The 14,825-nt window shown below is 37.1% G+C and overlaps 1 protein-coding gene across 4 annotated transcripts; it reads left to right on the forward strand.

The window, feature by feature from the left end:
- Positions 1-2,853: 2,853 nt before the first annotated feature.
- Positions 2,854-4,473, forward strand: LOC133724686 (protein EARLY RESPONSIVE TO DEHYDRATION 15). Of its 4 annotated transcripts, none has more exons than XM_062151479.1 (3): positions 2,854-3,010; positions 3,650-3,975; positions 4,097-4,473. In XM_062151479.1, exons 2-3 carry the CDS (start codon positions 3,672-3,674, stop codon positions 4,249-4,251), a joined length of 459 nt encoding a protein of 152 aa, XP_062007463.1. In that variant the 5' UTR covers positions 2,854-3,010; positions 3,650-3,671; the 3' UTR covers positions 4,252-4,473. The 4 variants fall into 4 exon arrangements, with proteins under 4 accessions (XP_062007463.1, XP_062007461.1, XP_062007462.1 ...); XM_062151477.1 differs by having other exon boundaries at positions 2,855-3,010; positions 3,650-3,984; XM_062151478.1 differs by having other exon boundaries at positions 2,855-3,010; positions 3,650-3,984; positions 4,100-4,473.
- The last annotated feature ends 10,352 nt before the right edge of the window (positions 4,474-14,825 follow it).

The following is a 14,825-nucleotide window of genomic DNA, read 5'->3' on the forward strand; positions in this document are numbered from 1 at the left end:
TTTCTGAAATGTAAGGTGTGTCAAACGTCAAATATGAAGGAGTATATATAGGGGCACGGCTAGGGTTCTCCAAGCTTCTTGATTCTTCTATTAATTTCCAAGAAATTATCAGAAATTTCCACATCACTTCAACCAATGGTATGATGCCAAGTAAGCCCTGGTGTGTCATCCAACCAATCAAAACTCTCCAAATTAAGTCTAGGTATAATATTGCCTAAATATATAAGATATTTTCTGATTTTCTTCACAATATTTCGGCCAAAATTCCTTTAGGGAATTTTTCTTTCATACGCACCTTTCGAAGTTAAGAAAATAATTTTTTTTCTAAATGTTGCATGCATCGGAAATTTATTTTTCCAAAGTTAAACTGTGGGAAAGTATAAAACTCTTTCCTTTTTCCTTATGTTATTATTATTAACTTTTTGTCCACTCATGCTAACGTTTTAAAATGCTTTCCCCCTAGGCCCCTCGGTTTCAAATGCCCAGTTCTCAGCGTTGCTGCTCGGCGCATTAGGAGTGAGCCATAGTGACCGCATCTGCTTCCGTCATCTCATATCGTAGGTTACCTGTTTAACCTACTGAACTTTATATCAATTTCTATTGTTAGATTGCTCTGATTACTATGGGAATTGTGACCCAGACTTGTAGTAAATTATATTTGAGGTCCACGACCTAACTTTGATGAATTGTTGTATTTAATTATGGAGTTTTGTTAGACTTTAAGTATTTGAAGTATTATTATTATTTTTTGATTGTGAGGTGGTTTGGAATATGGGAACAGGGTGGCTCCAGGAGGTTTTGGTTGGGTTATTAGAAGTGTTTTTGGGATTCTTACAGGTTTGGGTTGCCTACTTTTAGGGGAGGTTCTACCGAATTTTTGGTAAAATCTTCTTTAAAAGTGGGTCCCGCATGGTCACTTCGAATTTCAGGGTGAAATTTGGGGCCGGCCTTGTCAATGCTAATCATTTTTGAGTCAAATTTTAGTCAAAGTAGTTAAAAAGTCTTTTTGACTAACTACTTTAGAAATACGTCTACATCAGTGCTCTCTATTTTAGCTAGTTTTGAATTTATATTATTTTTTAAATGAAGATTAAATAATTTAAATATATTTATAAATTACATTAAGTAACTTAAAATGAATGTTTTAAATTATAGAGCCTCATCTCGCTCTTTATATTTAGGAGCGAGATAGCTAAAAGTTATAATGAAGAGTCACTTAGGAGTCTGGTGCAGCTGCTAAAATATCTAAAAAGCTAAATATACTCTCTAAAAATAACTAAGATGCCAAAATATAGAATTTGCTAAACATGCTCTAAGAAGTCTGCACAAATGAGGCCAATCACCGTTTTTTTTTTTAAATGGCAAAACGGGAAAATGCTTTTTCTTGTTTGGTCTACAAAAACCTAAAAACGTAAAGAAAGAAGAAAAAAAGAAAAAGAAGTCTAAACATACAATAACAGATTCCAACTTTTGGAAAGGAAAAGGAGAGCATGATTGCTAAATTCTTATGGAGAAGACAATCATTGCTAAATGGCCAAAATAAAATGAGAGTATATTAATAATAGAAATGGGTAATGGATAATGATGGGAGGGTATTAAGATTTAATATGTAGACCATTTGGTGATTTGGTCGGCTGGCCTAAGATATGTCCTGTGTCATTCTCATTGTTGCCGGATTTTATCTAAACCTAACCATGTGCAGCTTTGCAATATGGCGAGGAAGGAAAGTCTGGTCCCACCACCAAAACACGCGTCATTATTTTCATCGATTAAAACACGAGGAGGGAGGATTTGAAAAAGTCTACATGCCTCACATGGACGGGTCCCCCTCCGTCCCTCAATTTTAAAAAGTTTATTAATTACTACTCGTTTATTCTATGAAATAAAAAAAAAAAAAAACGATTTGATGATTCCTGAGACCAAACGATCGTGACCGTTTAGAGCTTTTGATAAGGAACGATCAACGACTCACAATTAGCACGACAGATTCGTCAGATTAACTTTCTCATAAAAAAAGTGAAAATTTTACAATACTCTTAAAAGTTAAAAATATCAATTAAGGAGCTGAAAAGCTAACCAATGTGACTCCAAAACTTCTTTTTAATCAATTTCTAACTCACTAGTCATAGCCACATAATACTAGATAAATTGTGATATCAAAAGGATAAACTTTGTTCTAACTTCAAAATTAGGACGATGAATGTCTTAATTTTTTTAAAGCAAGCACAATTTTTCTCAATATAGTGAGTCATGAGTGTAAATGATATAGAAGAACAGTACAACAACTTAACAGGGGTGACCAATGACGCAAATATTGGATATCGACAAAATATTAATTATCTAAAACGAAATATTGAAGAAATATCGCTATCAGAAGAATAAAGATTAAAGAAATGAAATATTGAAGAAACATCTCTATCATGAGCTCTCTCATTCTACTAGAAACTAATTCACTGAACGACTGTGGTTGAAACCACCAAAACAATTTGCATAGAGCGGTTGGGATTATCTAAGACAGCTATGTATTTTGATCCAGCACCTCTCTATTCAACAACGGTGGAAGAGAATTGAGCCTGATTAACATGGCAGAGATCAAACGCCAATTGTCGTGTTGTGGGTTTGATCTTAACACTTGCCACTTGTGGATGGCAATTTCAACTTGTTTTAATTGCTAGTAGGTGGTACTCGTTTCTCTGTTAGGAGTTTTGTCCCATCAGATTTGATATTACCTTGTAATTGTATCTTTCAACATTACTCTAAAAATACAAAACAAAAACAAAAAACAAAAAAGGATCCAGCGTGGTTGTAACGAAAAGTAGTCAAAGTCAATAAACAGCAGCATCTTAGTTATTACCGCGTGAGCAGCTGTGGGCTTGGGCTGGCTCGGTTTCGACGAACCTCAGCTTCCCAACTCCTAACCACCGAGCCTTTCCTATATAAACCCCTTCACCCCTCCCTCGCTCTCTCACACGTATTCTTCCTCGCTCTCTGCCTCAGATATTTTCTCAAGGTATTCCCAACTTCCTTGCTTATGTCATGCATGTTTCTCTTCTTTACATATTTTGAAATCGACGGATCTGGAAGGCTATGAAACTGCTTTGACTCTTGTGTTTGGCTGCTTAGAAAATTGAAATTAGTTTTCAATTTCTGAACCAAGTCTTCATGATCTAGATCTAGAATTTCCATTTCGTAGATCTGGTTCTGTTTGGAAATGAATATGAAATATTTTGGAGTCATCTTATCTTTGAATCTATCTTGATGATTATGTGTTTCTTTTTTTTATTGATTCTAAACATCATTGTATTTCTGTTTTGTGTAATGATTCTCAATCCTGACTTTGCTTTACACAGTTTGAGTTCTGGTAATGTAATGTGAAAAGCTTGTTGTATTATGAACATGTTCAATTCTCTGGGTCATTGGAAACCGTTGTGTATAATTGTTGATACTTGAGGTGCATGATCCATTTGTTTAAGAACAAATTTGGCGAATGCGTTTAAGATTTACCTAAAATTTGCATTTGAAATCATTTGCAAATGGTTTGACTTGGAACTTGATTGACTTGACTTGTGCTTGTATGGAGTATGGAAATGAAAAACCCTGGAAAGAAGAACTCCGATCTCATTAATTTGCTGTGTTTTCCCCATTGCAGTTGGCTTGTGTCGTTGCTAAAGATGGCCCTGGTTTCAGGAAGATCAACATTGAATCCGAATGCTCCTCTCTTTGTCCCCGCTGCTTTCCGCCAAGTGGAAGATTTCTCCCCTGAATGGTGGCAACTGGTCACCACCTCTACATGGTACCATGAATATTGGCTCAGTCAGAACCAGGATGAGGATGGTTTCTATGATAATGCTCAGGAAAACTATGACAATGTAGCTGATTTGCTTCCTGAGACCTTTGATCTTGATGCTGGAGAGGACTTCTCTAGTTTTGAAGCAGCTCAGTTTGAAGAGTTCCTCCAGTCGTCTCAAACTGAAGGTAAAAATGGTATGTGAATGGATATCCCAAAGCATTGTAGTTCATTGGACATTGTGTTGAAATTATGTTTTTTAAATAAACTATTTTACATTGGTGGACTAAAACATTTTGTATTGAACAGCAGGGTTAGATATGAGTGCTGCAGTTCTGAAGAATTTGAAAGCATCAGAAGATAGACGTCCCAAGTTGCTGGTGGAGCCAAGGAAGTATGCAGAGAAGCCAGCCAAGTTTGTGAGTCCAAAATGCAGCCCCCGCTTCATCCAGCAGCCTCGTTGAATTAGCTTATCCCTTAATGTAGTTTAGCCAGTGGCAAAACCAAGTACTTGTAGTTTCTTTCGCTTCCTGTAATTTCTGTATAGAGCAAGGTTGAAACTCTTTGCTTCCATCCTTGTTCATTCCGATGCTCATTCTGTTCAGTTTACTAAAAATACCCTTCAGGTAAGAAACTTGTAAAAAAAATTGTAAAATTTTAAGGGAAGAGAAAATGTTTTTAGTTCATCTGGTGCATATGATTTATTTTTAACTTCTGTTGCCAAAAATGTTACAGGAGATGTTTGATATACTGATCAAAATTTTCAACTTTACTTAGTTCTCTATGTCAATGCAGAGAGTCCCATCATATTTGTTTTCGACAAAAAAAAGGGATTGCACAACATAAGACTTGAGAGGAACTGATGAGAGGATCCCAGTTCCTAACATTTTACAGAAACGTTGTTTGTAAATAAAAAATTTAATAAAACTAATTTGGACATACGTACTTTTAAAATTTAATTTATTAATGTTTTTTTTTTGTCAAAATTAATTAATATTTGAAAAGAAAAATTAATGTCTATTTTTTGTCATCTAATTCAATATATTAATACTATTTAGAAAGAAAAATGATAGGAAAGAATTAAATTAAAGAAAAAAAAATATTGGTGAAAGAGAAGGAGAAGCAACTAAGACATGGGAGTGTGTTGTTTGTGGATGATAGTCTTTTATTTGTCAACGCAGCGATCCAAGAATGTGTTGCTTTGGAACAATGTCTTCTATGAGAGTGCAACAGGTCAATGCATAAACTTCCAAAAATAAGCTATTTCTTTTGGACCCAATGTTTCTGAAGGCATGAAGAATGGAGTGAAAGTTATTCTAGATGTACTGGTTGTTAATTACTTGCTTCCTAAATGCAACTATGGTTTGTACACCGTCTGCCATATGGAGGGGTCTGATATGGGGAAAACAGGTGATTGATAGGGGGACAAGGTGGAGGATAGATGATGGTAAGAGAGTGAGTATTAGGTCAAATCGCTGGTTGCCTTGCCTAGGAAATTTTAAAGTTGTGAGTTTTGCTTACTTGCCGGAGCAGCAAAAGGTGGAAACCATTTTCATAGAATCTGGTACATGGAACGTTCCCTTGATCAAAGACATCTTATCCCACGAAGTTGATATGATCCTCAGTATGCCGCTAAGCTTAAGAAGTATACCTGATAAACTAGTTTGGCATTACACCAAAAATGGAGTCTATAGTGTGAAGTGTGGTTATTGGGTTGTAAAAGATATGCAGGTTCGAATAGGAGGTTCTGAAGCCGGCTCTAGTTCAAATAGAAGTAAGGAGGTTTGGGGTGGAATCTAGAGTATTAATGCACCACATAAAGTTCAGGTATGTAATGTCCCGAACCTAAATTTACCGGTTTATTAGTCTTTCGATCGGTAAACGACATTCACATTTACTTTTGACTCCGTTTTAATTTTTTTAGGGGCCCTAAAAGTTGACTTTTTGTTCGGGTCAAAATTTGAGAAAACTTTCTTCATGAAAGTCGTAGGGGACGTTAAACCGAGCACGTGCATATGTGATACATAAAAATCAGAGTTCGTATGCGAAAGTTATAAGTGATATGGTAATTTCCTATATATATGGAAAATTACTGTAGTAGCTTCTATTTTCAGAAACTACCCCAGGTGACTTTCTCTCTCCCCGACCCGGCCACTGTTGCCCGCCGTTTCTCCTCCGTCTGGCGACTGATTTATACGTCGCCGGTGGCTATGGAACCGCCTCGTCTTCCTCTTCCTCCCTGTGGCAGCGATGCACGATGATAATGGCGGTAGACTGCGCAGAAGCTCCGGCGAGCTCGTTTTTGGTTTTTCGGCCAATTCTTGATTTTCCGGCCATTTTTGGCAACGCCACCGTCTGGCCTTTGTTGCCCCTTCCTCCACGGTCCTAATCCACCAACTTTCTTGCTTCAATTTAGCCGGAGGAAGGAGAATCGAAGTTTTGAGCAAATTTTGGAGATTTCGGATTTGAGGTAAATTCGGGTACTTAGACTTGAAATTGAGCTTTGTCACAGTTATGAAAGATGCGTAGAATGTTGAGATGATGCTATTGGTGAATTTTGGGTGGCCATAGGAGGTGGTGGCCAGAAGCACATCGGGCCCACGCGCTGCCACTATTGGTGGAGCGTGGAGGGGCGTAGGACAGTTTCTGGTTTTCGATTTTTGTTAGATAATTCAATTGTGAGTTAAAGAATATGTGGATATGATTTTTGGTGGAAATAGGATAGGTTCAATATTGATTTTGAATTTCCGAAGTTCGATAGTTTGGTTATTGATTTATGAGAATCCGACCATCAGATTTCTCTCGGTTCTGCCCTAGAACTTTTAAATTAAGGAATTGGTGTTAATGGTGAAGTTTTGGTTAAATCGGAGAAGAAATGGATATGTTGAATTATGAGGATATGATGTGGGAATCGTATTTAATTTCCGGATTGTTATTCACGAATTATAATTGTGTACAGGATGACGTACCGAGCTACTGCTCGATGAAGGAAACTGTTTGGTGGTCGCCTAAACAGTACTGTGAGTGGACATTTGTTTTAAATTAATTGTGCACGCAATATATTATTATTTTCCGATTGAGATTTAATTTATGATTTGAATTATTGAGTTTTATGATTTTATGAGCTTTATCTATGAATTTACGAATTAGTATTGAAATTCCTACCCTAGGGCTTTTAGTAGATCTCGAGCTATTTATTATGAGTTATTGAGGAATGGTTTTGGAAAGTGGTTGATTAAGAAAATAGTATGTTATTGTAGCATTTTGAGTATTTGATTTATCGAGATTTATTGAAATAAGCTTCCAGTGATTTATTGAGGGATTACAGAATTATTATTGAGTTCTCTTTTCAGAAGCACTTAGTGATTTTTGTGTCATGAGAATTGTTGGGAAGTGATTTTCGAAAAGTGATTGATTGATTAAATATCCATGATTTTTCGAGTATGAGACTGATTTGTGACATCACTTATTTTGAAGGGGAAGAAGGTTTTAAAAAGGGATAAATTGACAAGGAGGCTTATTATCGGCGCATGCGTACATTACCTGGTCGGCAGTCCCCTCCAGGTAATAGTTTGGTCGGCAGTCCTCTCCAGATAATATTCTGGTCGGCAGTCCCCTCCGGTGCATGGGGTAGTTAGTCCGCATTTCCCTCTAACTACCCGTGGTTAGTCGGCAGTCCCCTCCAACCACCGCCTCCAGGGTTCCGATCGGCAGTCCCCTCCGATGCGTTATCTGGTCAGCAGACCCCGCCAGATGGCATGAGATGACTGGTTAGCAACCCTCTCTAGTCATCGAAGGTTTTACATGGAAAGGTGGATATTGAAAGGCTGATTTTAAAGGAATTGAATTTAGAATGTTTTATAAATTGCACTGCGTGCCGAATTTAAAGAATAAGGAAATGGGAAAAGCATTCAGTTAGTTATTTTCTAAATTACTTTATTTTTGTCCACTCACTCTAACGGTTTTTAAATATTTTTTTCCTGGGCCCTTCGGTTTCAAATGCCCAGTTTGCAAGACAGATTAGCTTGAGGTCGAGAGTACATGGGGTTGAGGCATAGTTGTCATAGCTTCCGCATTATAAAAAGTATCAGTCCTTTATCTTGTATTATATCCTCTTGTACACCCTGTGCATTAGATTGCTTTGATAACCATGAGATTAATGTTCTTAAGTTCAGAATTGTTTTGTGAAATGGGAGATGTTGTGATTTAGGGAGCCGGGTGGCTCCAGAAGAATAAGGTTGGATTGTTTGGAAGTGTTTTGTTTTTCTATAGGTTTTTGGGTAGTCTATTTTAGAGGAGGTTCCGCCAAATTTTTGGTAGAATTTCTTCTAAGATGGACCCAGCAGAGCCACTTCGGACATTAGCTACAAGTAGTCTCTTACTAAGTACATTATGCAGCTTAATAAGGATTTTAATAATAGAAACATGGTCTTTGCATTGATCAAACTATAAATCAAACTCAGATAATTTGATTGATCATTCTTTCTGTGGAGATGGAGAATTGAACCAAATCTTCTCTTTCTTTATCACCATTCCAATGACTATTGTTGGTGGGTTCGGTTCCGATCGGTTCGGTTTTAGGTCGAAACCGAAAACCGAACCGAATTGTCGGTTCGGTTCGGTTTTTTTCGGTTTTTTTTCTTTCAATAAAACAGTTTTTTTTTTTCAATAAAACAATTTTTTTTTGTTTTTTGGCAAGACAATAATCTTGCTTCGTAGTTCATAATCAAATTTCAAAGCTTCATTATATGAAATGGTTGGCTTAAATATATTGGTTCTCGTTTCGAATTCGTCAAACTTAGTTACTCTTATAAACCTATATTTATATATCATACACTCCAAAGAGAAACCTCTATAAATTCAAAGAAAATAAAAAAACCGACCGTTGGATGCGATTATTACAATAAATTATGCGTGTGGTTAAAAATTTAGCAAATTTCACAATAGTTTCGAACCCGATCGGATTGGTCAACCGTAGTCACTTGTATGTTTTCTTGGTTGACCAATGAAGTGACGACCGCGAAACGTGCTTATTTTTTTACATCATGTTTGTAAATATTTCATTGATGGATGTGCGTCGACATAAGATAAAAATTTCAATTTTAATTACCAATACATTGGCCTATACCAATTTGTCTCCTAAAGTAGTATGACTTGTATATTGTATTTAAATTATTGAGGTTCATTCTAAAGCAACCATGAAGAGAAAAATGAATTTGGAGAAACCAACCACTCGATGAAGAGATTGTAATGTTTTATGGTGGTTGTAAAAAATCCGGCCAATTTGGTTCTCGTTTCGAATTCGATCAACTAGGTCAAACTTAGTTACTCTTATAAACCTATATTTATATATCATACACTCCAAAGAGAAACCTCTATAAATTCAAAGAAAATAAAAAAACCGACCGTTGGATGCGATTATTACAATAAATTATGCGTGTGGTGAAAAATTTAGCAAATTTCACAATAATTTCGAACCCGATCGGATTGGTCAACCGTAGTCACTTGTATGTTTTCTTGGTTGACCAATGAAGTGACGACCGCGAAACGTGCTTATTTTTTTACATCATGTTTGTAAATATTTCATTGATGGATGTGCGTTGACATAAGATAAAATTTTCAATTTTAATTACCAATACATTGGCCTATACCAATTTGTCTCCTAAAGTAGTATGACTTATATATTGTATTTAAATTATTGAGGTTCATTCTAAAGCAACCATGAAGAGAAAAATGAATTTGGAGAAACCAACCACTCGATGGAGAGATTGTAATGTTTTATGGTGGTTGTAAAAAATATGGCCAATTTGGTTCTCGTTTCGAATTCAATCAACTAGGTCAAACTTAGTTACTCTTATAAACCTATATTTATATATCATACACTCCAAAGAGAAACCTCTATAAATTCAAAGAAAATAAAAAAACTGACCGTTGGATGCGATGATTACAATAAATTATGCGTGTGGTAAAAAATTTAGCAAATTTCACAATAGTTTCGAACCCGATCGGATTGGTAAACCGTGGTCATAAAATTTCACAATATTTCGGTTCGGTTCGGTTCGGTTTAGGTTCGGTTTTCACCTAGCCGAAACCGAAAACCGAACCGAACCGAACATAATCGGTTCGGCTCGGTTTTTTTGTTTCGGTTCGGTTTTTTTCGGCTACGGTTCGGTTTTCGGTGCGGTTTTTTTTCGATTTTCGGTTTCGTTTGGCCACCCCTAATTCGAGATTAGTTTATTTTATCATCAATTCAATTATCACACGTTGTTTTTCTTTTTCTTATCAATGAGACTTATAGTTGTCTCATATTTCCTGGACAAGTGATTTGATTGATAAAATTTAGTATGGTAAATTATGAGATCAATGAGATTTATATAATGTATTAATTTGTTTTCTCTTTGTAATTTATTTATTTATTTGTTTATTTATTTTTTTTATTTTTTTTAAAGAACGTGGATGTCAATCCATTGATAAAGTAGAAAATGTTATATAGTAATAGCTCACCCAAAACCTGGGCTTCAACAAGATATACTGAGTCATTCTTAGGGATCATTGTGGCCCTAAACCAAATTGTAACAATGAAAAAGGCAACCTAACATGCAACATTATCCTTTGATGAAAAAAAATGCAACATTATCCTAAAAGAAGAATAAAACCAAAACAAAACTAAGAGACAGTTTCCTGACACTACTAGGGAAAGAACTGAACCAAAACCAAGCGCTAAACCTAATTTATTCTCTTTGCAAGTTAACAGTTAAAACTGTTGTCCAAAAAAAGTAAAGATGCAAATTTTCAGCCAAATTGATGATCGAAATAGATTAAATCAATGGACGAACCGAATCTGTCCAACCTAAACCGTTCATGTTTATAATTGTAAATCGTACTTATGAATGCCTTAATGATTATCAATTTGGTTGAAAATTTGTAGAGGTGATCTACTCATATAGACCTAAAAACTGAACAGTTGATATTTGAATATGTGATCGAAAAGTGATAAATGATTCCTTCAAATTGCCAAAAAAAGGGATCCCATATATATATATATATATATGGCCCTTCCACTAAGGGATCCCTTTTTTGGTATTTTCTAGAGATAGCGCATTAGATCAACTTTTTTATCATATTTCGGCATCTCAACCGTTCAGTTTTTAGGATCTAATGTATAGATCATTTATGCAATTTTTCAGCCAAATCGGTGATCGTTAAGGTATCAAACTAGATTAAATCAATGAATGAACCAAATCTGTCAAACTTGAATAAGTAATCTTAAGTTGCCGTTTTAAATGCCTTAACGATAATCAATTTGGCTAAAAATTTACATAAGTGATATACACATTAAGACCTAAAAACTAAACGGTTAAGATGCCAAAATATGATCGAAAAGTTGGTCTAATGCCCTATACTAAAAAAGACCAAAAAAAGGAATCCCTCACTAGAAATATTTTATATATATATATATATATATATATATATATATATATATATATATATATAATGCAGTCGTTAGGTCAAACTTTTCATTCATTAATATTACAAGTGCGAATGGTGGGCCCACCTGGCCCAATGTTTTTTTCTTTTATGATTACCAGGGTCAAAAACGACTTTTCAACCCCCTGAATGGCAGCTTCGTATTTTCCTAGACATCGGAGGGTAAAAGCTACTGTTCACTATACTTAGAACAGTGTAACAGTGCATTCACGCTTAATATATGTATAATTGCTATTTTCATGATACTTCAAATTGAAGATTGTGAAGTACGAAAACTGCATTAATTAATTAATAAAAAACAAATGAATAAATAAATACTATGAAATTGTAATGTTTGGACTTTTGGTTGTATGATACAACTTGTATTAGGGTTTAAAAGGTAACTTAGCTCGATTTAACTCTATAAATAACTCACATTTTTTTCTCGACCAGTTCTCAAAGTAATTATATAAAATCTAATTTTTGTTAAAGAAAAAAAACGTTATGTACCTTCATCAAAATAACTGACGAAGAGGGAATTAGGGAATTAGAGGTTACAACTTAATAATTCATTATTGTAATTGCTATTCCCATTGTAATCCTCACCCTATATAAAGGGACTATCTAATTAAATGAGTAGACTAATTTCCCCATTTTTACTTTTACACGTTATCAGCACGCTCAGAGCCAATAGCCAAGAAAAAAGAGAAAAAAAACCCTAGATTTTTTTTTTCTTCCTGTCGAAACCAGAAAAAAAAAAACCCAGATCTATCAAGCCGAGCCGCACCGTGTCTTTCCTCGTCAAGCCAAGCCACACGGCCTAGCTCAGAGCACAGAACCCACCAGATCTGCATCGGCTCATTAGCTCAAGCTGAGCCGCCGTTTTGACCCAACCCACGTGTTGCAGCAGTCTTGCTCCCTGTGTGCCACACTAGCATCCAAGCGACACAGCTTCTCAGCCCCAGCGCGTGTCCGGCACTCACCCTGCACCCCCGAACATCACCTTGCGAGTCTATCATGCACGCCTTAAGCAACTCGCGCGTTTGTCCTGCACGCACCAAGCAACTCGCGCTTCTATCCTGCATGCACTAAGCATCTCACACGTCAGTCAGCCAACGATAGCCTTGGCCCACGTCTGTCCTCCTGTCCACCAAATCAGCAAGCCCAGCAGAAGCTCAAAAACATCGCTACGCACCCCTGCATCAACACGCGCGTGCGCTAGGATCGTTTTGTTTTCTTGAAACCAAATGGCTGATCCAACTCGACCTGAATTTGACATTTTGGACTCAAAAGGACTTGAGTACCATCGTTGGGTTTCTGATGTGGAAACCGCCTTTGTGGCAAAAGACTACACTTCCACCATCGAAACTCCCACCGACCCCAAAGATGATGGACAGTCTAACAAGGTGAAAGCAAGTGCCTTAATGTTTCTAAGGTGACATATTGATCCTAGCCTACACTAGGAGTACCTTCAGTTGAAGACACCCAAAGAACTGTGGGATGCCCTTAAGGGATGTTTGGGAACATTCATGACACTTTGCTCCCAGAACTAACCGTTCAGTGGAATGAAATTCGCTTGCTTGACTACAAAAGGGTCAATGACTGCAAGAAGGCCATGTTGCGCCTAAAGGCACGTCTCAATTTCTGTGGAAAGGAACTCACAGAAGATGATATGATCCAGAAGACTCTTTCCACTTTTCCTACTTTAGCACTTATACTAGCGAACCAGTATAGGATGGAGTATGACAACAAAAGAATCACAATCTTCAATAAGCTGATCAACCTACTGCAAGTGGCTGAGAGGCATAATGAGGTTCTTTTGAACAACAATGTCAGGTCCGTTGGGACAAAGAAAATTCCCGAGGCTAATTATGGCAAGGTGAAAGGTGGAAAGAACCCCAATGCAAAGCGGGTTGGACGTACTAATCCCTACCCCGTGGAAACAATGCACCACGTGGAAAGGGACATGGGGGTCCTGGTATGGGCCGTGGAGGTGTTAGGTCCATAATTACCTAGTAATTATTCCCCTAATCTTGCACTTTTGTTTATCCTTTGTGTTTATTTATATATATTTATTATGTTTTTCTTATCATGCTAGGAAATGATGGAGAAGCTTGGAAATGCACTAAAAAGTCAATCTTAGGACATTTTCCTACTCCAACTAGGAGAAATCGAGCTAGGCAAGGAAGAAGGAGTGGAAGATTGACCAAATGAACTAGTGGCGCAGAGATGGTGGTGCTGCCCTAGTGGTCATGGAAACAAGGTGCAAAAGGCACCTAAGAACCCTTCAGTCAAAAAGGAAAGAGTTGGCAATGAACCATGCTATAGGTGTGGAGTTATTGAGCATTGGTACAAGAACTGCCAAGCAAGCAACAGAGTAGCAGCCACTTACAAGAGGTATAGGAAGTCTAAAGAACAAGAGGCTCACTATATGGAAGGAGGCCATGACCCAGATGTCAACCTCACAATTGCAGACTTCAATGGCAACAAGGAACTTGCTCAGTCAATGGATGCTTCCGATTATAACTGATCTGCTTTATTTATTTATTTTATTTTTTAAAGACAGTTGTGAAGGCATAATGCCTCATTTTTTTAAATTAGACTATTGCTTGGTCTTAAAGTTTATTTAAATAATGGTTTGATGAATTAGATTTCTGAACAAGACCTTGATTTGATTATCGTTGGCTTATTAATAAATTTTGGATTTTATTCTGAAGCATTTAATTTAGGATTAATTCCTGTTTACCTACCTGAACTTTCACCCATTATTCATGTTAGTCCCTGAACTTCCAATTTCATCAAGCCTACCCCTGAACTCTCAATTTTCATCAGCCGTGTCCAATTTTCAAAGCTCCGTCAGATTTGAATGTTAAATCTGATGTTCGGGGCCCACTGTAAAGGATAAAATGGTCATTTCAAGACAAAAAAATATCAGAACAAACAAATATATCTTCTTCTTCCTTCAATCCCACTTCGACCTCTTCTCTCTCCTCTCTGACCTGATCTAACCTCGATTCCCATTTCACCTTCCTCCACCCCATCACAGAAAAACTCTAAACCCAAAATGGCGATTTTGAAGGAAAAAGAAAAGAAAGTTGAATGGGTTCACGATTCTGGCGATGAAGGCCTCAGTGAGAGAATGGATGGTGGGGATGGCGAGGCCGGCGATCTAGAAGATTTGGATTCGGGAGGTGAGGAGATTGACAAAGGGTATGCGGGGGTTGGCGGAGGTCGATAGTGATCGGAGGGCAAGGATTGCTGACACCCTGCCTTAGCCCTTGGAGTACATCGCTTGCAGCCACTGCGCGAAGACATCACAGTTCTGTTGTGGTACTCGGCGACCTGCGTCGATTTCCGATCATCTCTTCAACACACCCTCATTAGCAACATGTTCAGATCAATTAGAACCTCAAAACCTAGAAGTTTGATCACGAATCGACGCCGGAAAACCCAGGCACGCACCGTCGCCGGATCTCTCGGCTCTGCACTTCAGTATTCTTCAATCTCCGGTGAAAATTGTGCCACACCACCACCATATTTAGAGTAAGGATTTCACAAACGACCAAAGCCC

Source organism: Rosa rugosa, chromosome 1, assembly GCF_958449725.1.
Source record: "Rosa rugosa chromosome 1, drRosRugo1.1, whole genome shotgun sequence".
NCBI classification, from domain to species: domain Eukaryota; kingdom Viridiplantae; phylum Streptophyta; class Magnoliopsida; order Rosales; family Rosaceae; genus Rosa; species Rosa rugosa.

Coding starts and splice junctions, on each gene's coding strand:
- LOC133724686 (XM_062151477.1), top strand. CDS start 3,672: ATGGCCCTGGTTTCAGGAAGATCAACATTGAATCCGAATGCTCCTCTC. Junction 3,985..4,096: donor TCAAACTGAAGGTAAAAATG/GTATGTGAATGG, acceptor TGTATTGAACAG/CAGGGTTAGATATGAGTGCT.